Source organism: Aricia agestis, chromosome 5 (assembly GCF_905147365.1).
Source record: "Aricia agestis chromosome 5, ilAriAges1.1, whole genome shotgun sequence".
Taxonomy (NCBI): domain Eukaryota; kingdom Metazoa; phylum Arthropoda; class Insecta; order Lepidoptera; family Lycaenidae; genus Aricia; species Aricia agestis.
In genome coordinates, this window is record NC_056410.1 from 20,041,165 (window position 1) to 20,065,408 (window position 24,244).

General features: G+C 42.1%; 1 protein-coding gene across 2 annotated transcripts in view; it reads right to left on the minus strand.

The window, feature by feature from the left end:
• Positions 1-24,244, minus strand: part of LOC121726797 (protein GDAP2 homolog) — a 92,653-nt gene that overhangs the window by 35,574 nt on the left and 32,835 nt on the right. For both annotated transcript variants that reach the window (XM_042114326.1, XM_042114325.1), the window contains exons 3-7: positions 23,362-23,504; positions 22,406-22,538; positions 19,240-19,349; positions 18,589-18,786; positions 10,323-10,461 (exon numbers count right to left, since the gene is read on the minus strand). In XM_042114326.1, the coding sequence (XP_041970260.1) occupies positions 10,323-10,461; positions 18,589-18,786; positions 19,240-19,349; positions 22,406-22,538; positions 23,362-23,504 (723 nt within the window). The remainder of the gene's footprint in view (positions 1-10,322; positions 10,462-18,588; positions 18,787-19,239; positions 19,350-22,405; positions 22,539-23,361; positions 23,505-24,244) is intronic.

Here is a 24,244-nt window from a genome sequence, read left to right on the forward strand (position 1 = left end):
TGGCAGTGGGTAAAAGACTCAAAAGCGTGTTATCGATGTCTTAAAACTTACCCACACTCGTGGAATAACTGCCGCGGAACTAAACGCTGCGGGGTCGACGGATGTCTCAGACGACACCACGCACTACTTCATGGCCAAACTGACATTACATTACGCGCACCGGCCGACGTGCAGGTAACCAATACCAGTACCGACGTTCAAAGTGCCGTCACAAGCGCCACCATACGTAACAGTAGCGAAACAGAAGCACCGCTACAGATATCTAATACTGACCTCCCACAATTTCCAGAAACTCCGCAGCCCGTCAACTTCCCGCGCGGCCTTCTTAAAATCATTGCGGTCACTATTGAGGGCCCCGACGGCGAGTATGAGACGACGGCACTACTGGACGAGGGCAGTACCGCGACGCTCATCGACAGCGAAGTAGCGACTCGTATCGGTGCTGTTCCCATCCGACAGGAGCGGGTCAGGTTAGAGGGGGTTGGCGATATGTCGAAGGTCGTGGACGTAAGTTATGTCAACTTCTACATCCGTGGTCGCAATAAAACCGAACGACACCTTGTCGAAAACGCAAGGGCCATTAAGCCCCTTAATTTACGGGTGCGTAACGATAAAGTGAACGTGGTAAATTACGACCACTTGGCGGCTTTGTCCACCGACCTGACGACAAGCAGCGACCCCCCTTCCATACTTATCGGTGCCCCTGACTGGCATTTGACAGTCAGCCGTGAGGTGCGTTGTGGACGGAAAAATGAACCTGTCGCCTCGAGAACCCTCTTAGGGTGGGTACTCCACGGTGCCTCGTCTAACTCTTCCAAGCCAATGCAATTCGTGAACCAGCTCAACGTTCACCAGCACTGCGACGAGTTGGACGCCTTGATTAAAAGTCAATACGATATTGACTCTTTAGGCATTACAAAAAGCCTACCTCGCCAGAGCGTCGACGATGCACGCGCCGTCAGTATCATTGACGAGTCGGCTCGACGACTGGCGGATGGCAGGTTTGAAGTCGCTTTACCCTGGAAGGAGCACTTACCAAACGTTGTACCCGATAGTTACCCACAAGCGTTGTCCCGCCTTAAGGCTCTTGAAAGGCAAATGTCAAAGGACCCAAAGTTTGAAGTAGCGTTTAGAAAATTTATTACGGATATTATATCTAAAGGATATGCCGAGGAATGCGAACCTAGTACCTACCACGGAAGCGACCAGCATCGTAGTCGCGTCCGCTGGTACCTACCTATATTTGGTGTCTTCCATCCGCAGAAAAAGAAGCTGAGAGCCGTTCACGATGCTGCCGCTACGACACGAGGTGTCAGTTTGAACAGCATGTTGTTACAGGGCCCGGACCTCCTGCGATCTTTGATAGATATACTATTCAGGTTTAGAGAAGGGCCCGTAGCTTTAAATGCGGATATAAAGGAGATGTTTCCCCAGATTAAAATAAGTCCTAAAGATAGGGACGCTCAGCGCTTTCTCTGGCGGTCAAACGGAGTGGTACGCGAGTATCGTATGTCGTCGATGATCTTTGGCGCCGTTTGTAGCCCTTTTATAGCGCTCCACCTTAAAGATAAAAACGCTAAAGAATTTCAATCGACTCACCCAGAAGCCTGCAGCGCCATCTTAAACGATCACTACATGGACGACTACCTATCTAGCCATTTTAACATCGCTGACGCAGCACGAATAGCTTCGGAGATAGTCATGGTTCACAAAAATTGCCAATTCGAAATGCGATCCTGGATCTCCAACGTACCAGACGCATTATCTAAAATTCCAAAAGAACTCCGAAGCGATTGTGATGACGTCTACTTACCCTCTAACAAGGAAGTAGGCGTTCTTGGCGTCAAATGGAATCCCGCCCGAGACACTCTCACCTTTCGGGCGACCACTGAAACGACTGACGAAGCCGTTACCAAACGAATTGTTCTCTCAAATGTGATGAAGCTGTACGACCCTTTAGGTCTTCTCATGCCCATCACAATTTGGGGACGCATTCTTATACAAAAATTATGGCGCGAAGGCGTCGGTTGGGATACGCTACTGCCAAGTAAGTACGTAGAAGAATATAAAGCATGGTGTAAACTCCTAAGGGAAGCCTCCTCTATAGAGGTGCCACGATGCTACCTTCTCAACCTGGAGCGGAGTGACATTCAACTTCATGTCATTTCGGACGGTGGAGAACAAGCATACGCCTGTGTCGCCTTCTGGCGCGTGATGTACACAGATGGCACCGTGTCTGTAGCCCTAATCGGTAGTAAAGCGCGAGTGGCGCCACTGAAGCCGTTATCGATACCCCGATTAGAGCTACAAGCAGCGCTAATTGCATCACGTTTCTCGCAAACAATTAAAAGTGCCCACCGTCTAAAACCGTCGCGGACAATATTTTGGACGGATTCCACTACAGTTTTGAAGTGGATTAGGAGTGACGCGCGTAATTTTAAGCCCTTCGTAGCGCATAGGTTGGGAGAGATAGCGGAACTCTCCAACCCGTCTGATTGGAGATGGCTCCCTACCTCTCTCAACGTGGCTGACGATGCCACGAAGCCCAAAGTTTTGAAACTCGAGGCTAACCATAGATGGTTTTCTGGCCCGTCTTTCCTTTTGCAGACTGAGGACTTTTGGCCAAAGGAAACGCAAGCCAATACCGCGAACCTTTCAGATTCCGAATTAAAGCCAGAAATTGTTGGTCTTCTTACCGAAGAACCTTTTTCAAAATTCCCAGTGCCCGATCCGAGACGTTTTAGTAGTTGGCTGCGCCTTCTGCGATCCACTGCACGCGTTTATCAATTTGCTAGATTGTTTATGTCCAAAATAACTCGTTCGGCTGATCTTAATTCTTCAATTTTCATGTCCATAGGTCCAGGGAGCACCACGTCCCTTCTTCAACTTCTAGAGTCCGACCTCGCCTGGGCGGAGAAGACATTATTGAGATACTCGCAATGGGATTGCTTCGCCGAAGAAATCACACACCTGCGGGCCTCGCTGCCCCTCCCCAAAGCCAGCCGAATAGCGTCTCTCTGTGCGTTCCTGGACAAAGATAACCTCCTGCGGGCGGACACCCGCATCAAATTGGCATTAACGGCTACCGAAGACGTAAAAGCCCCAATAATATTGGACGGTCGGAGCCACATCGTGCGATTATTAATAATGGAACTCCACGTAAAGATGGGACACGGGTTTGACGAAACTGTTCTCAACGAGCTTCGACAAAGATTCCGAATTATTAACGCTAGAAAAACCATTAAAAGCGTCTCGAGCTCTTGCGCTGGGTGTCGAAGATTTAAGGGTCGCCCGGTCCTACCACCAACTGGAGACCTGCCCCTGGAGAGGCTGAACCACCACACAAGACCATTCACGTTCACTGGCCTAGACTATTTTGGTCCGTTCGCCGTAGCTGTGGGCCGTCGACAAGAAAAAAGGTACGTCGCCCTTTTCACATGCCTAGTCACGAGGGCTATACACCTGGAAGTGGTTACAACGTTATCTGCCGACGCCGCAATATCGAGCCTAAGGCGGTTCATCGCTCGAAGAGGATCGCCCAAGCAGATCCTCTCTGACAACGGAACGAATTTTGTCGGTGCAAGCAAAGAAATGAGAAAACTCCACGGTGGCCCCGTTATTGACTTCGCTACGAATGGAAGAATACGATGGCGCTTCATCCCCCCGGCCGCGCCTTTTATGGGGGGGGCCTGGGAACGGTTAGTGCGCACCGTGAAGAACGCGCTCAAGACAACTCTCAAAAACAGGTCCCTCCCCAAAGAGGACACATTCAGAACATTGCTCTTAGAGGCTGAGGCAATCGTCAACTCCCGGCCACTGACGTACGTCCCCACGGCGACCGACGCTCCAGAAGCGATAACACCATTCCACTTTCTAATAGGCACGTCATCGGTGGTTCCTTGGACTAACGACCTGACAGATGGGGAGTTTTCACAACGCCAGGAGTGGCGGAAGGCACTTCGGCTGGCGGACCACTTCTGGGCTCGATGGCTGCGGGAGTACCTGCCAACGCTGAGAGAGAAACTGAAGGAGTCCCAACCGTATCAAGACATAAAGGAGGGGGACGTGGTGCTGATCGTGGACCCTACCCTTCCGCGCGGCCTGTGGCCGCTAGCTAGGGTCTCGAGGACGTACCCCGGTCAGGACGGTCGAGTCCGCGTAGCGGACCTCCTCACAAAGGGAGGTACGCTGCGCCGACCGGCTAGAAAATTAATTGTACTGGAGGCCCAGCCAGTCGCCACCGAGTTTTAGTGTCCCACTGGGGGCGGGTATGTTGGCGACTGGCTGGACAGACCATTCTGTTTTTAAATATTGTATTTTTTACTTTTCTATGTCACATTTTTTCCTTTTGACGTCTTTACTGTTTTTGTGATTTAGTCTATCTTGGAACATTACAGTTGTCGCTTCACTTGGTGTTATCATTTGGTAGTTACAGTTTTCCTCATCTTCGTATCATACAGTCCATCTCTCCCGTCGTTATCACATATATTTAAGATTTTTATTATATCATACACATATTTAATACACATCCAGACCCAGGAACATTGAAAACTTTTTGTTCCGTCGGCGGGATTCGAACCCGCGACCCCCGGCTTGAGCTACCAACGTGCTCACCACTGAGCCACAGAGGTCGTCAATGGATAATTATATCTGACTATTAATCCCTACATTTAATGTAGGTAATTATAGTCAGATAATTAAAAAAAATATATAAGTTAGTGATCGCTATCGCAAACACCTTTTACAGATGACTAAAACTCTCTTTCATTTTCGATTTCCTTCCTCAATCCTTCTATTTTTAACCGACTTCCAAAAGGACGAGGTTATATCATGTTCGGCTGTGTTCGGCCGTTTCAACGATTACTCCGCCGTTTGTGGACCGATTTTCACATTTTTTTTAATATCCACTAACTGGCACTGCTAAATTTAGCTAAGGGTGGGTTGCACCAACTTACTTTAACCATAACTGTAACTTTAACTATAACTACAGTGCACAATGTCAAATATTTGGTTAAAGTCAATAATGGACGCCATATTTAACTATAACCATAGAGTTCAACAAGGTTTTAAATGAACGTGGCGAAAAAAGAAACTAACGCTGTTAACATACAAAAAAGCCATTTTTGACAGTTCTCCTTTACCAGCAGCGCCAGCGCGCAGCAACAAGTAGTTTTATACGTGGGAGAGCCATGCTTCGGCACGAATGGGCCGGTTCGACCGGAGAAATACCACGTTCTCACAGAAAACCGGCGTGAAACAGCGCCTGCGCTGTGTTTCGCCGAGTGAGTGAGTTTACCGGAGGCCCAATCCACTACCCTATTCCCTTCCCTACCCTCTCCTATTCCCTTCCCTTCCCTTCCATCCCTACCCTCCTTTATTACCCTATTCCCTCTAAAAGGCCGGCAACGCACCTGCAGCTCCTCTGATGCTGCGAGTGTCCATGGGCGACGGAAGTTGCTTTCCATCAGGTGACCCGTTTGCTCGTTTGCCTCCTAGCGCCCCCGCCCACGTTCATTTAAAGCGTTGTCGGACCAGCAACAGACATCTGTCAAATTCTGTGGTCAAAGTTAACGTTACAGTTAAGTTAACCTTAACTATAACCATAAGTGTAACTATAACCACGCCTCTGGTGCAACCCACCCTTAAAGTGTAAAACGCTACCTTCTCTTAATACATTCCGAGTGGCAACAAACGGCCGAATAAGGGATGCATATTTGAACAGTGGGCCACCGTACGCGCCTTTGACGTAATTAATACAATCAAAACAACCTTGGGCTACACGTGTACTGGGTGTGAGTTTTGCCTCTCACTGGGAGGACATATACCATAACTAAGATGAAACATTGGTTGCCAATGCCGATTTTTTTTTACGAGAGTAGGCCACTTTATTTCCACCGCCCTATCTATGTAGGGCCTATATGGCCTCTGACAGGCCGTGGCCTATAACGGCCTTTTTATAAATCCGGGGCTGTTGCTTGCCACCATAGGCGTTGACCGTTGTTGTTATGCCATAGCTACCATACTATACTCAATACAGCCATAATAACTTTCATTACTTACCTACTTTTTTGAAAAACGAACACTGCATTTTTATAAACTGCAAAATTTTATCTGCAATTTTGTCTACAACATTAAATTTTTTCAAGAGAAATATATATCTGAGCAGACTGTAATGATGTAATCATCATTATCGTTTAAAGTAAAACTATAAAACGTCATCCATTACTACGAAACTTGCGCCATTCACCAAGTTCAATTTTTCAAACAAATAGGTCAAACTGTAGAGAACAGTTCTACTAGTCTGACTTGTTCCATCGATTTTTTCATCTATGGAATGAGCAGAGGGCGCGGTATGAATACCAAACTAGCCTGAAACAATAAATCTACTCCACAGACTATACGTACATCCATCAAAGTCTTAGATATTAAACTTTCAAACGCTTTTACTAGTTTACAAAAAGATACTAATAATGTCCGATAAGATAAACAAAACTAAAACTTTAAATTTAGATGTGTAAATATTATGAAACTGTTTAATTAACGCAGTTGTTAATTTACGTTAGTGTTATTAGGAAATATTTGTTTGATTGCGTGTGGCTCTGAAAGTACTGGGCCATCTTTGATGATTTTCGACTCCCATTATACCATACTGGAAAAGCTATGGTACAGAGTTGAGAAGAACTATAAGTGGAAGAACTATAAGCCATAGTACAGAGTTCATAGTTAAAAAGAACTAAGTATAAGTGGAAGAACTATAAGCCATAGTACAGAGTTCATAGTTAAAAAGAACTAAGTATAAGTGGAACAACTACAGTGTGTAACAAAAATAAGTGATAATACTTTAAGGTGTGTACGTGTTCCTTGTAGAGAGTTCACTGTGAAAGTAGCAGCTCTGAAAGACGAATTTTTTTTTTAACTTTTGTATGGGCAAGGGCCCGAGCGTCACGAGTTTCCCCATACAAAAGTGAAAAAAAATTTTGGTCTTTCAGCGCTGCTTCTTTCACAGTGAACTCTCTACAAGGAACACGTACACACCCTAAAGTATTATCACTTATTTTTGTTACACCCTGTATAAGCCATGGTACAGAGTTAAGAGCGAAGAAGAACTATAACGGCCGTTCCCAATATTTGATCTATCTCTGGTTTTGCCCTACTAGAGATAGGAATAGCTCACATTAGACATTAGAGACATATATTTTATGTCAATTGTGAGCTATTCCTATCTCTAGTAGGGCAAAACCAGAGATAGATCAAATATTGGGAATGGCCGTAAGTCAGATTGACGTCTAGGTTAAAATATCGTGCGTTAGTATCTTGCGTCAGCAAGTGGATTTGTAAGTATTGTTATTTATATATTTTGATACCTATATCTATAACATCATAATCTACTATTCTACTTGTGGGCCATAATATTTAGTAACATGTCGCCCCAGATACGTCATCTGTGAATCTCCGTCAAATATTTGTACACGGAGCCACACTCGTGTACGTCACGGCTGCCGGCTGGTACAATCCTGTATCGTGTTACAAGTTGATCGGCGAGACTTGGGTAAAAATCCATACTAATATTATAAATGTGAAAGTGTATGTCTGCTATCTCTTCACGCCTAAATAGCTGAACCGATTGTGCTGAAATTCGGTATTATATATTACACTATGTGTTAGTGTAAACACCGTTATCCTTGAAACCATCAAATGAGCCCGTGAAAATGAACAACTTTTTCTATGAGAACAATGCTGGGAATTAAAAAAATGCCGTCTTCATACCCATACGGATGACCGGATCGGCAATTAAGACGGATGAAGACGGGTATGAAGACGGATTTTTTTGAGTTCCCAGCATTGCTCTCATAGAAAAAGTTGTTAATTTTGACGGGCTCATTTGATGGTTTCATAGAGTAATAAAGGTCTCTGATGGTTTCAAGGATAACGGTGTAAACACTAACATCTTGTATACTTTGAGTCCCGAGAAAGGAGATAGGATACTCTTTTCCCGAAATAACGTACGGTTCCCGCGCGATGAACGAATTTCGCCACAACTCATAAATAATGGAACGGGCGTCATCTAGTGTCACATAATTTTTTAGAAGTTAAGCTTCAAGTGCAAAGGCAAATGCAAAAATAACGCTTTGGTCTTGTTGCTAATGCAGCTTCAATATGTCCGTGTTTACACCAGAATTACGGACGTGTCATTGATCAATTATTACAACCTTGGCGGATTACAGCAGATTCACTTTATACTTTTACATCTTTCAGTTCCCGGACGCACATTTCTGGAGGCCCGATTCATCTTCTTTCCGCAATAATAACTATTTAGATTCACAGAAAGTTACGATTAGTTCTTTACCCGCCACCATTTACGAATCCACAATTTTCAGCATTCAAAGGAATTGAGAGAGGAAGGAAGCTCTATGCTTTCATACTGCATACCAGAGGACGATAGTCAACTGTGCCATACTGTGCAAACAGTCGATATAAGACAATCCATCATCGCTTGCGCACGGCCCTCATCTAGAGTAAACAGGATGCCCCAGAGTATATCTACTAATATTATAAGTGCAAAAGTATGTATGTGTGTTCCTCTTATACCACTGGCCTAAGGCCAATAGCGCACTAGCGGCTAGGCCGCAGCGGCCAGGTCGCGGCGACCGAAAAAGCTTGGTGTGGCCGCTGGCCGCGGTGGCGGTTTGATACTAAGGTATTTATCTCGATGGCCGCCGATAACCTGGCCGCTGCACCCTAGCCGCTAGTGCGCTATTGCTCTTACATAAGCCAACATATTTCCTGCAACTTATTTGTACCGAAATTCGTTTGTCGTGCGAGAACCACACCTTTTTTCGGGACAAACACTTTCTTGAGTAATTTTCCAGGAATGGAACGCGATACTGAATTTCATCTAAATCAGCTCAGCGGTTTGAGCGTGATGAAGTAACTGACAGACGCTTTAGTGTTTGTCATATTAGTCTATAACTATTATGCCTACTACTAGTCAGACTGGTGTGGTGTAGTAGGCCTAAGCAAACACCTTTACATGCCTTTACATTTATTTTATCCTTGCAATAATTTCATAGCATGGCTACGCAACTATAACTTTTGATATTCTATTTGAAGTTAAACATACATTTGAATTATATTTAAACTAGCGACCCCCGCCCCCGACGCCCCGGCGTCGCACTGCTATAAAAAATATAGCCACTGAAAAAAATATTAAAATCGATAGCCTATGATCCTTCACGTGGTCTACTTCTTATCTGTGCCAAATAACATAAAAATTGCTCCAGTAGTCCGCGAGATAAGCCCTTTCAAATATTTTCCCCCACAATCTTCTATTAGTCTTAGCGTGATAAAATATAGCCTATAGCCTTCTTCAATAAATAAGCTATCTAACACTGAAATAATTTTTCAAATCGGACCAGTAGTTCCTGAGATTAGCGCGTTCAATTTAGCCCTTTCATTTTCCCCGTTTTTTCCACATTTTCCTCTCTTTATTCGCTCCTATTAGTCTTAACGTGATAAAATATAGCTTATAATAGCCTTCCTCGATAAATGGGCTATCTAACACTGAAAGAATCATCAAATCCGTTGCGTAGTTTTAAAGATTAAAAGGAACAAAGGGACATGGGGAAAAAAGCGAGTTTGTTTTATAATATGTATAGATACTTAGTAAATAATTTATCAACGTCAAGGTGGCTTGTCGTTGTTGGTTTTTTCAATTAAAAATGTTTTCCTTCCCGTTCCAAAACTAGTCCAAGGAGGTATTTTCATTTTATCACGACATTTTAGAGGTTATTTTAGATTATTGATAAATCTCAGGTTACACATGTGTCTAAATCGTTTAAGATCATTGACATTGTGAGAGAATCTCTTAGTAAATCATAATTGCCTTCCATTGTAGCCCTGCGTTAACTCATTTTTAAGCGTGTGTTCCTAAACTTTAATCTCTTGTAAGATTGTGAGCGTGTATCCTTATCTAATAGCTTCAAAAGGTAGGTTGACATAAGGAAAAAAAAGACTATCTATGTTATAACATCTCTTTACACAGTTCTTCTTAACTATGAAGCCTCGTTCTTAGATCTGATTCATCAATCGTTAGATAACTTCTAACTAAGAAGTTAGTTTTGACAGTTTCACCTTTTTTTTCATACAAAATCTATAAAAGCGTCATATTTAAAATTAACAGAATATTGAAGAACAGCCTTAAATTAATAAGAGGGTAACCTCAACGTTGACGTGAACTGGCTACCGACATACCAATTCGCCCTACCCATAAACTGCTACACTTTAGGAACACACGCTCATCAAAAATAAAGGAGCATACTCACTGGTCGGTGTTGACGCGTCGTACGGGCGGCGGGCGCGCGGACGGCAGCAGGCGCTGCGTGTCGGGCGAGCACGCGCGCGCGAACGCCGCAGCCGCCTCCATCGCCGCGTCCTCGTCGCATAACGATGTGTCGTCGTCCGCTGTAATAGGGGCGAGTTTAGCTTGTCATACTGGGTATAATAACATGTAGGTAAAATATGCATAATACACCATGTTACTTGTATGATCAAAAACCTTGTATGATCATACAAACGCACATGTGGCATACGCAAATTGATGGTGTTAGCAAGCGTTTTCTTGTGTAAAGAGTGGTTCAAAGTCACCATAATTTACTTCAAATTAACACCTCTTCTTTAACATTTAATCATGGTGCAAATGATACAGCCAAGTTGCATAAATTGGCCATGAAGATATCAAGAGAGGCAGTACGTCTGTGTGGTTGTGGACGTCACAGATCTCATAACCTTGACAAAAGCGATAAAAAGGGCCATCTCTTTTTTTTTTATTCTATTTTATAAAGACTCATTTTTTCTGTTTTACAGAAACAATGTCGATTACATCTTTCTCCACTTCGAGAGACATTCCTCGGCAGGTTAAGGATCTAAGAAAGGCATCAAATTGCCACGATTAAACTACCATGGTCTTAACCAGACCAGTAGCTTAGACCCTTTCGAAAAAAAAAGGCATCAAAATTTTGGATTTAAAATAGATAACAGAAATATTTTTATAAGAAACAGGAAAACACATTGGGAAACTAAACAAAGCAAACATAACATTTAGTGTTTGCTCAATGCAAAGAACAGGAAACACGAAATTAAACTTGAAACGTATACAAATAAGATTTTAAGTCGTAACACAATAAAATGTACGTACAGATAGACAAATAAACAAAATCCTGCAATGCGGGTGCTAAGATGTTTGGTTTGTGATAACATAATCAGAATTTGTGTATTTTTAATGAGAGCAGTGTGAGGAGTGTTGTGTAATATTGACGCGATAATTATTGTGTAATGTCGTCACCGAAAAATGCACGAAGGCAGTTTGCACACCGACGCAGCGAAACGCAGAAAAGCGACTAACACATGCTTTATACGTCAAACGGCAAAGCATAATACTATGTTGCTCGCTCTTTTGCTGCTTAGTTTTGATCAGTGTTAAGTTAGTACTTGCACAAACACCCCGTGAGCACCTACGTGTACTTTAATTATTATTTAAATACGTATTTTTCGGTGCGGATATGACAAACATTGTATTAAAACTTTAAGATAATTATACTGACTGATCTAGGGAGACTTATAGTTTTGTAATATAAAGTCAATGTAAATGTACTACACTACACTGTGGTAGCATTTGGTTACAATGTTACTCTGCAACAAAACCCACATAAACCGTGTAGGCAGAACAATCGCCAGTGTGAACAGTTCTTTAAATGGTGTGCAATTTACTAATCATAAATTCATTTCTAGAATTTTTTTATTAACAATTTTAGGAGTTCCCATAAATTTCTAAATTGTACCATTACATTAACGTTGTAGTATTGAGCATTCACTTTGTATCATTTTCTAATATAAACTTTCTCTGTACTACCACAAACATTTCCAAACTAAAATTAGCCAAATCCATCCAGCCGTTCTCGAGCTTTAACGAGACTAACAAAATTTAAAATTAATTTTTATTTATATAGACAAACTGATGCTGCGAGTGTCCATGGGCGACGGAAGTTGCTTTCCATCAGGTGACCCGTTTGCTCGTTTGCCCTTATTTTATTAAAAAAAAAAAAAAAAAAAAAACATTATAACATAACAATAGAAGTCACACTATAGAACCTAGTATAAAACCAGTATCCTTATTCTCTTAAGCAAAACCGTATATACCTAATATACTTACGATGGTATTCAAACGCATAGTTAATCATTTTCCACTCACTGCTGCTTTATAATACCATTTTAACCGACTTCCAAAAAGGAGAAGGTTCTTTTTCGGCTGTGTTTTTTATACTATAACTATAAACTCTATTACTAATATAACTTCACTGTAGTAAAGATGCAAAAACTCGTAATAATTAACCGAAACTAATACCGGTTTACTCGGCGATAATTTGGTACTGAGTTCATATAACGATAAGAGGCGTATAGCAGACGAGTTTTTGCTTTACTTTTAATGTATTGTTTATTTTAATTATTATTTAAATATCGAGGCAATTATTTTGTGTTAAGTACTACGATTTTTGTGACTGGGTTAGACCGTCAGTGATTCTCAATTCAAAATCAAATCGTTTATTTGTGGGATAGGGGGCTCGCTTAGGAACAGGAGGGTTGGATAGTAAAAGATACAATAGTATTCCCATACTCTCCCTGATCGAAAAAATTATCTAATCAAGATACAAAAAAAATTGTAATCTACTTAATTTAAGTCAGTGTACTACTAACGCCATCTGTTGAACAAGAAGGTAACGTAACAAGTCCCTGTAGGAAACGTGGGCCGCGATGGTGCTGCGAATAGATGTTGGCAATCCGAAACGTAAAATTGGTCATTTACTAGACAAGTGCTGCCACCTATAATAAGAAAAGTTCCTGTACGGCCTATATAATTTTAATTTATTTTAAAAGATTATGAAGATTAAAGATTATGAGAAAGAAAGTTATGTTTAGCTACCACTAAGGGATTTTAGTTTATTACAAAATTCGTAGAAATATCGCCAATTGTATCGAGGCAGATAGCGAGAAAGTTAGTATTTGGGTCGACTAAACTATAGATTTTTGATTCATCATAATAGGGATGATGAAAAGGTCAAAGATTAGCGAATTTTGTTAATAAAATAAAGAACTAACGGTAAAAAATAAGTGTTTCTAAAATTTCACCTTGATAGCATTTGTATTTTTTTTGTGTTATGCGCCTTCAAAGTTGGATATGCAAGTCGATTTTTTTTTCAATTTTTCTTAATATTTGTATACCTACCTTCGATAATCTATGTAATTTAAAACAATATTTGTTACGAAACCACTTTCATAAATTAAATATAGCTATCGAACAAAGTTCTCCCGCGATGCCTACAAGCTACTGTAAGGTGACGTCATAATCGAGTAGCATTTTGTATAGGAGCGTTTAGAGCATGTCTATTTTATGAGATGTTTGAATTGTCATATATTGGTGAATTTTTAAGCTATCAGAGTCATTCTTTCACCGATGTTTCTATTTTTGAAAGGTCTTTCAATTACCAATAAGAAAAAAGTCATCATGCCTATTATTTCTAGACTTTCTTGACGAGTGAAGTGGGTTACTATTTTGTAAGTACCTTAAAATTATGTGAGAAAGGAGGAGAAAATTTTGATGGAACTCTTTCACAAAAAGTACTAAACGGATTTAGATAAAATTCAGCGTGCTATTTGTTATAGAAAGACATAGGTTTCTATCATCACAAAAAATAGAACATATCACTTCGTATTTCGAATATCTTAAGTATATCTATTGTCTGTAATTTTTACAGAAAAACGTTAACTTTAAAGCCCTACTAGTATATCAGTAATGCTACTAATAAAATAAAACTTGAAATTACCCCTCAATTTCGGCTGTAGCTCTATATCGACGACTTCCATTGCACAGTTATTCACTGTTATACAAACACTGCGGTCGATACATGCGTCAATATACGATAATCTCCGTTATCACAGATAACATAACACTACTACACTTGTCCGCTCGAGTTATTGTTTAAAAATCAATTATTATTAACGTCATTATATCTTTGAACCGACTATGAAGCTAAATGGGAGGATTATCATATTTTTATTAGCACGTGTATGTAAAATGTAGGTTTTGTTCAATCATAGCCCTTAAAGCCAGGCCTAAGCGGGCCCCCTAGACGAGCAATTTTATTGCGCAATATCACATATTGCGTAGTATTATTGACCGTTTAATGTTGATATTGAACATCGCGCGCATTCAATCTAATTGTCAAATAAACTGTTCAACAAAATTGAAGAGTGATATGGCACAATACATTTGATCGTCTAGGGGCCGGCTAGTTGTAGAAAGCCAGGTAGGTGGCCTTAAGACTCGGGTAAGCTTCTATTTTAGTATTGACTACTTTTTGTCCAAAAAATATGTAGCACAGCTAAATAATATTATGATATCATCAATAATTGGAAGACATACAATCAAAGCTATTTTTTATTATCGATACGACATTGCGGAACATGTTATCTATGTGGGTCTGTTCTGATAACTGCGATTTGTTTTAATTAGAACTGTATCCGTATTTACTCATCGATTATGCGCATTAGCAGATTCTATAGTTTATTAACACATTCGTGACACATACCTTCTAAATATAACCTACTCCTTTTTGGAAGTCGGTTAATAAAAATAGTGTCACAATTGATACTATTATTATTACTTATAAAATTTTGAAAATGTTTAATGGTGCCAACAAAGTGCTCAGAAATTGACATCTCAATAGAATTTTGACATTTGAGAGGTTAGAATTCGTTTTTATTAGGGTTCCGTACCCAAAGGGTAAAAACAGGACCCTATTACTGAGACTTCGATGTCTGTCCGTCTGTCTGTCTCCAGGCTGTAACTCAAGAACCGCTATTGCTAGACTTTTTTTCACAGAAATTTTCACAGATTATGTATTTCTGGTACTGCTATAACAACAAAAACTAAAAACAAAGTAAAGTTAATATTTAATTCCCATACAACAAACGTAATTTTTTTGGTCCTTTTGGCTCGTAATCCATAATGGTGTTGCCATTATAGATTACGAGCCTGTAGGTACTGATACGAGATGTAGGCACTTGAAATTTTCACAAAATCCTCAATTATATGTGTACTTCTCTCGCCGGATGATCTCGACAACACTGCCAACTCTGTTTCCGATGTGGGGATGCAGGGGATGGAACTATTCATTCCGACCTCTGTAGTGCCAACTGGCGGCAGATTTCGTCCCTGGTTTGGTTCATCCCCCAAAAAAGCTTCTCGCCGGAAGCAGGAGGCTTACCAATCCTGGGCCAACGCAGTGTCTGCTCGGGATTTAAATACCAGCACATATAAAAAGGAGTACAACCTTGCCTCTAGGTCCCTCAAGAAAGAGATTATTCGGGCAAAGCAACAGCACGTCAACAGAATTGGCAAGAGACTTGAGCGCCTCCCCTCAGGAACCCGTGCATTCTGGTCTCTGGCCAAAGCTATTGAAGGAAATTTCTGCAAGCCAACGAATGGATCGTTGGCCCAGGACGCAAAAGACAAAGCCGATCTTCTGAGCAAACTGTTTGCGTCAAACTCGACCCTGGATGACGGGGGGCAGAAACCACCGACCATACCGCGATGCACGAGCATCATGTCGGATATACGGTTTCATCAGCGCTCAGTGCGAAAAGCCCTCTGTTCCCTTGATATCCAAAAGTCGAGTGGGCCTGAAGGAATCCCGCCTATTGTGTTGAAAAAGTGTGCTCCAGAGTTAGCTCCGGCCTTGACGCGTCTTTTTCGGCTCTCCTATTCCACTGGCATCGTCCCGGCTTCCTGGAAGACAGCCTTGGTGCACCCGATCCCCAAAAAAGGTGATCGCTCAAATCCTTCCAACTACAGACCAATCGCTATAACCTCTCTCTTCTCGAAGATAATGGAATCCATTATCAATAGCCAGCTTCTTCGATACTTGGACGGCCAGGGATTGCTAAGCGACAAACAATACGGGTTCCGTAAGGGTCGCTCGGCTGGTGATCTCTTGGCATACCTGACTCATCGTTGGGCTCAGGCAATTGAGTCGAAGGGAGAGGCATTGGCTGTTAGTTTGGACATTGCGAAGGCCTTCGATCGGGTTTGGCATAAAGCGCTGCTATCAAAGCTTCCATCATACGGGCTGACCGAGAAATTATGTAAGTGGGTCACTAGTTTCTTAGTAGACAGAAGCATAAAGGTCGTAGTTGACGGCGAATGCTCGGAAACTCAGTCTGTTAATGCTGGTGTCCCTAAGGGCTGCGTGCTATCGCCTACTCTATTCATACTGCATATCAATGACATGTTACAAACCAAAGGCATTTATTGCTATGCGGATGATAGTACAGGTGATGTTGTATATACCGGCTCCCCTAATATTTCTCGGCAAAATGTCACTGAGAGTCGAAACGAACTTGTGTCTAAGGTGGAGAATTCATTGGAGAAGGTCTCTGAATGGGGTAGACGTAACTTAGTCCAATTCAACCCCGCCAAGACACAAGTCTGCGCGTTCACCACTAAAAACTCACCAATGGTCGTTTATCCTCGTTTCGAGGGCACATCTTTAACCATCTCCCCTAGCATTGAGATACTTGGCGTCAACATATCGAGCGAAGTCCAGTTCCGATATCATCTTGAGGGTAAGGCCAAATTAGCCTCGAAGAAGCTTGGCGTTCTTAACAAAGCGAGACAGTACTTCAGTCCGGACTAACGCCTACAACTCTACAAGGCGCAGGTTCGGCCTCATATGGAATATTGTTCTCATCTCTGGGCAGGGGCGCCAAAATACCAACTGCTCCCTTTGGATCGTATCCAACGAAGGGCTGCTCGAATTGTTGACTGCCATAGTGTTTCAAACAGCTTGGACCCCCTGGAATTACGCCGAGATGTAGCTTCACTCTGCATCCTCTATCGGTTGTATCACGGGGAGTGCTCTGAGGAATTGTTCGGAATCATACCACCTGCAACTTTTCGCTATCGTCTCACGCGAAAAACATACCATCCTCATCACCTTGATGAGTGGCAGTCTTCCACAGTGCGTTTTTCCCGTAACTTTCTGCCGCGCACTGTAAAACTCTGGAATGAACTGTCACCAGCAGTATTTCCGGACCGATACGACCTGCAAACCTTCAAGAAAAGAGCGTATACCCTCTTAAAAGGCCGGCAACGCACCTGCAGCTCTTCTGATGTTGCGAGTGTCCATGGGCGACGGTAGTTGCTTACCATCAGGTGACCCGTTTGCTCGTTTGCCCCCTTATTTAATTAAAAAAAAAAACTTACTTTAATATTAAGTAGTAAATAAAATAAATAATTAAGCAGGGCTCCCATACAAAAAACACAGTTTTTTTCCCTATTTGCGCTCTATAACGGTACGGAACCCTTAGTGCGCGAGTCCGACTCGGACTTGACCGATTATTATTACTAACTAAAAAAAATATAAAGATATAAGGCGCGCAGAGCTTGTGGCAGTGTGTTCGATTTTTATGTCGTTTGTTGGAGCGATATAGACGCAATGAACGCCTCCGTGGTCGTTTTAAGCGCGGCTCTTGACTCGGAGGTCGTGGGTTCGAATCCCGCGTTGGAAACATGTTATTTCCAAGTTTGGTTAGGACAATGCAGGCTGATCACCTGATTGTCTGACAAGTAAGATGATCCATGCGTCGGATGGGCATGTAAAAAGTCGGTCCTGCGCCTGATCTCTCGCCGGTCGTGTCGGTCTTCCGTCCCACTAGGTTATGAGAGTAAAGGAATAGAGAGTGCTCTTGTGTACTGCGCACAACTTGGGCACTATAAAATTACTCCTGCGTAGCTGGCCTGGTTTCAATGAAACCGGCCACCGTCACCGAAACCGGTGTGGGAGCTATTATTATTATAGACGCAATATTTAACATACCAATTGAACAAAGTTTTCTAGCGATGAGTGTAAACTACATAATATTTGTGACGTCGCGGGAAGTACTCCGAGCGAGTGCACGTAGCGACGATAGAGCGTACGCGCCCGCTACAACTAGCTACGCCCCCACTATCAATACGCCTTTTACTCCCTCCAGTTGCTCGAGCGATCTCAAAGTTGTCCCTAGTCTGTTTAGCTTATTTTCCCCTCCAATTGCGCATAGAGATTAAAAAGCTGTGAGTGGGGGTTGTGTATCATGCGTATGCAGGGCCACGGTCCGCGGGCGGCGGCGGCGGCGGGGCGGGCGCAGGAAGTACGCCAGCGCGAGTGTAAGCAACGACGATAGTGCGTACGCGCCCACTACTTCTGACCATCACTAGTAGCCACGCTTTTTCCCCCTTCCAGTTTTGTCCATCAAGTTGCAATATACTAACCATGAGCAGCGTGTGAGTGGGGGTTGTGCATGATACGTATGCGGCGGTCAGCGGGCGGCGGCGGGCACAGCGCGACGCGGGAAGTACGCCGGCGCGAGTGTACACGATGATAGTGCGTACGCGCCCGCGACTACTTGCTACGCCCCCACTATTACTAGCCACGCCTATTGTCTCCTCTAGCTTCTTAGAGCGATCTTAAGCTTATGCGTGGCTTATATACTAACCGTGAGCGGCATGCGAGTGGGGGTTGTGTATGATGCGTATGCGGCGGTCAGCGGGCGGCGGCAGGGGCGGGGCGGGCGCGACGCGGCGCGGGAAGTACGCCGGCGCGAGTGCACGAAGCGGCGCTAGAGTCGATGCGGAACCCGCTAGTACGACGAGTGACGGTGACGACGACCGCTCGAGGTGTTGGCGTATCGCGCCTATGAATAAAAAATTATATTTTAATTACATAACAAAAATAATATCCACACATAGGCTGCCTTCACATTAAGTCGCGAGTCGCGCGGCTGCCGCACTACTCGCGACTTAATGTATATATATATATATATATATATATGTTCAATCATGCTTGTGTAAGTGTACACATATTTTCACACAGATAAAAACCAATTTCGGTTTCGTTTGACAGCTCGGGATTGTTGCTCTATTCCGCTAGGTATATTAACTTTATGTTTTTACGAAACATAATTTGTCTAAGGGGGCTGATGTCGCTAAGTGCAGTCTCGCCTTAAATTTTTTGGATGACTAGCACTTTGCTGTCACAGAGATATTTCATGCTGTAAGTAATATTATATGGTATCATTACCATGTCTATCACTAGAACAAAAAACCACGATCTTAAGCGCATTATAATATTATTATATTATACTTACGTAGCGCGACATGTGCGGCGAGATCTGTCGGGAAGATCCGTCGCGGCGCGCTGATTACGCACAGAGCGAGAGATCCTACGCCCATCTCGCTCGCCGCGCACAACACGTTCCTGAAAACAGGAGAAAAGAAAACATTTAATAATCTTTTTCGACTACTACTATGAGATAAATTGCTTCATCTTCATTTATTCATGCGCAAATGGGGGACCTAAGTTATTTAGTGTCGTCATGTCAAAAAAAAATTCATTGTCATATAGATCACGATATGACAATGAAATGACTTTATATCCGCCTACTATGAGTCTTCGAAATACAGCTTTTGACCATTTTAAAAATGCCTATACTCCACTCTTGTCATTTTCCATATAAAACCACGATAAACAATATCTGACACTTCATTGTCAATCGCGGTTTATATGGAAAATGACAAGTTTTTGACAGGGAGTCAATGACCGCTAGCGACAAGTTAGCCCGAGTGGAGTATAGGATGCCAGCTGTGTAAATATTTCTATCATAGTTCGTTTCGGTTCACTTTAATTTAATGTAAACAATATTAATCCATACTTCCATACTAATATTATAAATGCGAAAGTGTGTCTGTCCGTCTGTCTGTCTGTCTGTTACCTCTTCCCGCCCAAACCGCTGAACCGATTATGCTGAAATTTGGTATGGAGATACTTTGAGTCCCGGGAAAGGACATAGGATACTTTTCATCCCGGAAAAATGTACGGTTCCCGCGATAAACGAGTTTTGGCGCAACGGAGTTACGGGCGTCATCTAGTTTATATAATAAAGTCGTAAAATTAATATGCCATTATATTTCTTTGCGTTTAATGTGTAAACATTAAACGTGCTTGATTTAAATGGTAGCATAGAACACAATGAACTTAGCAGAGCATAGTAGGCAAAATCCGAATCAATAGAAGAATACAGGGGTATGTTGTGAGCTCGATTACGATGAAAGTAATAACTAAGTCAAGTTTTGATTTTTAATAAAAATAAAAAATAAAACATTCCTTAACCAGCGCGGCATCTTACTGAGTTTAGTTCACATAAAAGGCCCAATTTCACAAACGTCTGTTAAGGTAAACAGCTTATTAAAATGTGTTTGTGTCATGTCTTCGCTTTCATTCGAATGAAGAACGAAAGAGGTAACGTGATACTAATTCGAGCATTAACTTTAACATTCGTTGGAGAAATTGGGTCTTAAGATCACAATGAAGAACGGAGTATAGTTGGTCAGGGGCATGCTCACTGTTGCAAAGAGCAATTTGCGCAGCAACTGTGCAAAATATATTGTTTACTAGAGACGAGTCTGCAATCGTTACGCCGAATAATCCTCTGTCGTTTTCTGACTTAAAGTATATTTATACGAAAGTTTATCAAAATCACTTCTATAGTTTAAAAATCACAGCAAACATAACTCTGAAGTGGTCTGTCACCTACTCGAGATATCTATACTAATATTATAATTCTGCAGAGTTTGTTTGTTTGTTTGTTTGAACGCGCTAATCTCAGGAAGTACAGGTCCGATTTGAAAAATTCTTTTACTGTTAGATAGCCTATTTATCGATGTAGGCTATAGGCTATATTTTATCACGCTAAGATTAATAGGAGCGAAGAAATAGAGGAAAATGTGGAAAAAACGGGGAAATTATATGAAAGGGCTTATTTGAACGCGCTAATCTCAGGAACGACTAATCCGATTTGAAAAATTCTTTCAATGTTAGATAGCTCATTTATTGAGGAAGGCCATAGGCTATTTTTTATCACGCTGAGACTAATAAAAGTGAAGAAATAGAGGAAAATGTGGAAAAATCGGGGGAAATTATATGAAAGGGCTTATTTGAACGCGCTAATCTCAGGAACTACTGATCAGAATTGAAAAATTATTTCAGTGTTAGATAGCCCATTTATCGAGAAAGGCTATAAGTTATATTTTATTTCGCTAGAACTAATAAGAGCGAAGAAATAGGGGAAAATGTGGAAAAAAAGGGGGAAATTATATGAAAGGGCTTATTTGATCGCGCTAATCTCAGGAACTACTGATCCGATTAGAAAAATTCTTTCAGTGTTAGGTAGCCCATTCATTGAGGAAGGCAATAGGCTATATTTTATCACGCTAAGACTAAAAGGAGCGAAGAAATAGAGGAAAATGTGGGAAAAACGGGGGAAATTATATGAAATTTGATGAATTATATGAAATCTTAAGAACTACTGGAGCAATTTTTATGTTATTTGGCAAACATGAAGAGTAGACCACGTGAAGGGACATAGGCTATTTTTTGCGGAACAATGTACGGTTGCGTGAAATTCCTAAATTACGCAAACGAAGCCGCGCGCAACATCTTTATGTAATAAAATCGTAGGAAATTCAATTCTGTACATCGAATATTTTTGTACAATAAATAATACTTGGGATGTGTCATGTGATCTACTACGCTAACGCGGACGAAGTCGCGGGCAACAGCTAGTAATAATAATAAAAACAACTGCCACACCGGTTTCGGTGACGGTGGCTGGTTTCATTGAAACAAGGCCAGTTACGCAGGAGTAATTTTATGGTGCCTAAGTGTGTGCGCAGAACACAAGAGCACTCTCTATTCCTTTACTCTCATAACCAAGTGGGACGGAAGACCGACACGACTGGCGAGAGATCAGGTGCAGGACCGACTTTTTACATGCCCATCCGACGCATGGATCATCTTACTTGTCAGACAATCAGGTGATCAGCCTGCAGTGTCCTAACCAAACTTAGAAATAACATGTTTCCAACGCGGGAATCGAACCACGACCTGCGAGTCAAGAGCCACGCTCTTAATCACTGGACCACGGAGTCGTTGTATTACTCCACGACTCGAAATGTATTACTCGAGTGTCTAACCCCCTACTGCAAAGCGCTGTAACTTTTAAAGCTACTGCATAGCTTTTATCGCGGGCTTTGCGATTCAAAAATTCTGTAACTAAAATCACCCAACGTCTCAGTTCGGCTTGGGGTGTGGTGCTGGCCGCACCGACCGATGCGGCGTTGCCGCACCGCTGTGTCGGTCGGTGCAACGTTGCCAGACTTCATACAGATATAGTCTATACTCTATAATCTATATGGAGCAATCCGTACCGACGGTCCGCGTGATACTAAAACCAGCCTAAGAGGTCAGTAGCATACCTGTAACAGTTGTACAGCGCGGTCTCGGCAGCGGACCGGTACTCGGCGCGGTAGTTGGGGCACACGGTGTGTATGAGGTGACGGCACCGCAGACCGAAACCCGGCGTCACCACCACCTCGCCGACGCGGCATTCTGAAACATTCGTTAAAATAGTATGGTTTCAATGAGTATGTAATTATTACGGTGACTGGGACACATTACGACGCGTGCCGTCGACAAGTGCCGTTCGTCTGTAACGGCCCTAAACTGCAGCCGAGTAGCGACATTTCACCTACTTTAGTACTGACGTTTTGTATTGCATAGCGCCGTTGTCGCGTAGTGCGGCTTAGTTCATACAAAAAACTGTGCGCCGCTGCAGTGTTGTTACGTTTATTATACCTACCCTACCTTACCTAACCTTTAAGTAAAGAAGTTGAGGCAACAATTACACGGGACAATTTGTCGTTTCGATCGATCGTCAAGAAAATCGTCCAATCGATCTTTTGAACGTAAAATCGTTTGCGATATTGCTACACACGTACAATATTTCGTTCGATTTTAACATCGAGGAGATAAATCGTTAAGATAATTGTCCCGTGTACCTTTAAAGCCTTATGGCATTATAATATGTCAGACAATCTTGCTGCTGCGTCCATAATTGCTGCACTCACACCTCTATAGAAAATTGCGTATAGCTAGACAAAAGCAGAAGCTTCTTCTATTGTCTAGCTCCTATACGCAATTTTCTAGAAGCTAGCAGTATCCGCTCACTGACCACGTTACATTCCACGACGTCACACGCGGCTGTGCAGCAGCAGCCAGCAGCATCTAGGAGGCCGTACCTAGCGCTCTGTCGACGATCTCCTCCTTGAGGTCGGGCCCGGCGGCGTGCAGTATCCACTCGCTGACCACGTTACACTCCACGACGTCACACGCGGCTGTGCAGCAGCAGCCGGCAGCATCTAGGAGGCCGTACCTAGCGCTCTGTCGACGATCTCCTCCTTGAGGTCGGGCCCGGCGGTGTGCAGTATCCGCTCGCTGACCACGTTACACTCTAACAGCGTCTCATCAGTGGAGTTGGTGATGGCGTCCACTTCGAGCGTCGATATGTCGCCTTGCCTGGAACGTAAAGTATTGTAGGTTAGAAAAACTGTAGGTACAAGTTATATTGAAACCTATCAAATTGTTTTCACAGAATATTTGAATAATATTTCTTGGATCCGTAGGGACTAGTGTTGAAAATTTCGGAAAGTTTACGAAACTTTGGAAAGTTTCAGGAAGTTTACCGTCAAATTTCCGTGAAAACTTCCAAAGTTTCCGAAATTTTGGAAACTTTCAGAAACATTTGCGAATTTTTTAAAACTGGTTTTTCTTCTATAAAATAGTAATTTTTACCGACGAAAACAGATGAGGTACTCAATTCAATACGTAATTTTTTTTATGTAAGTATGAGTAAGATCAAATCAGCTGATTGACTTTAGAAAGAAGTTTAGCCGTTAATTCGACCCTTAATAGAGACACGTATACTTAAAAAAATGTTATTTTCTGTATTACTATTAGAAAACTATTTTAGTTTTTACTAAAAAACATACAATTTTATATGTGTCAAAGAAAAATATAACATAAAAATCGAAAGAAAGAAGCAAAGTCAATCCTGAGCAATATATTATGTTTGGAAATAATATTATCTTAGATAAATATTTATAAAAACGATCTAAATCATGCGACTGAATAATAAAGTAGACAAATCTGCTTTCATATCACATATTTTATACCTAATGTATGTTCAATTTAATCAAAACTATAAAAAGTACCTAATTTTAGTGTTATTTGCATTCAAAAATAAACGTCACACATTT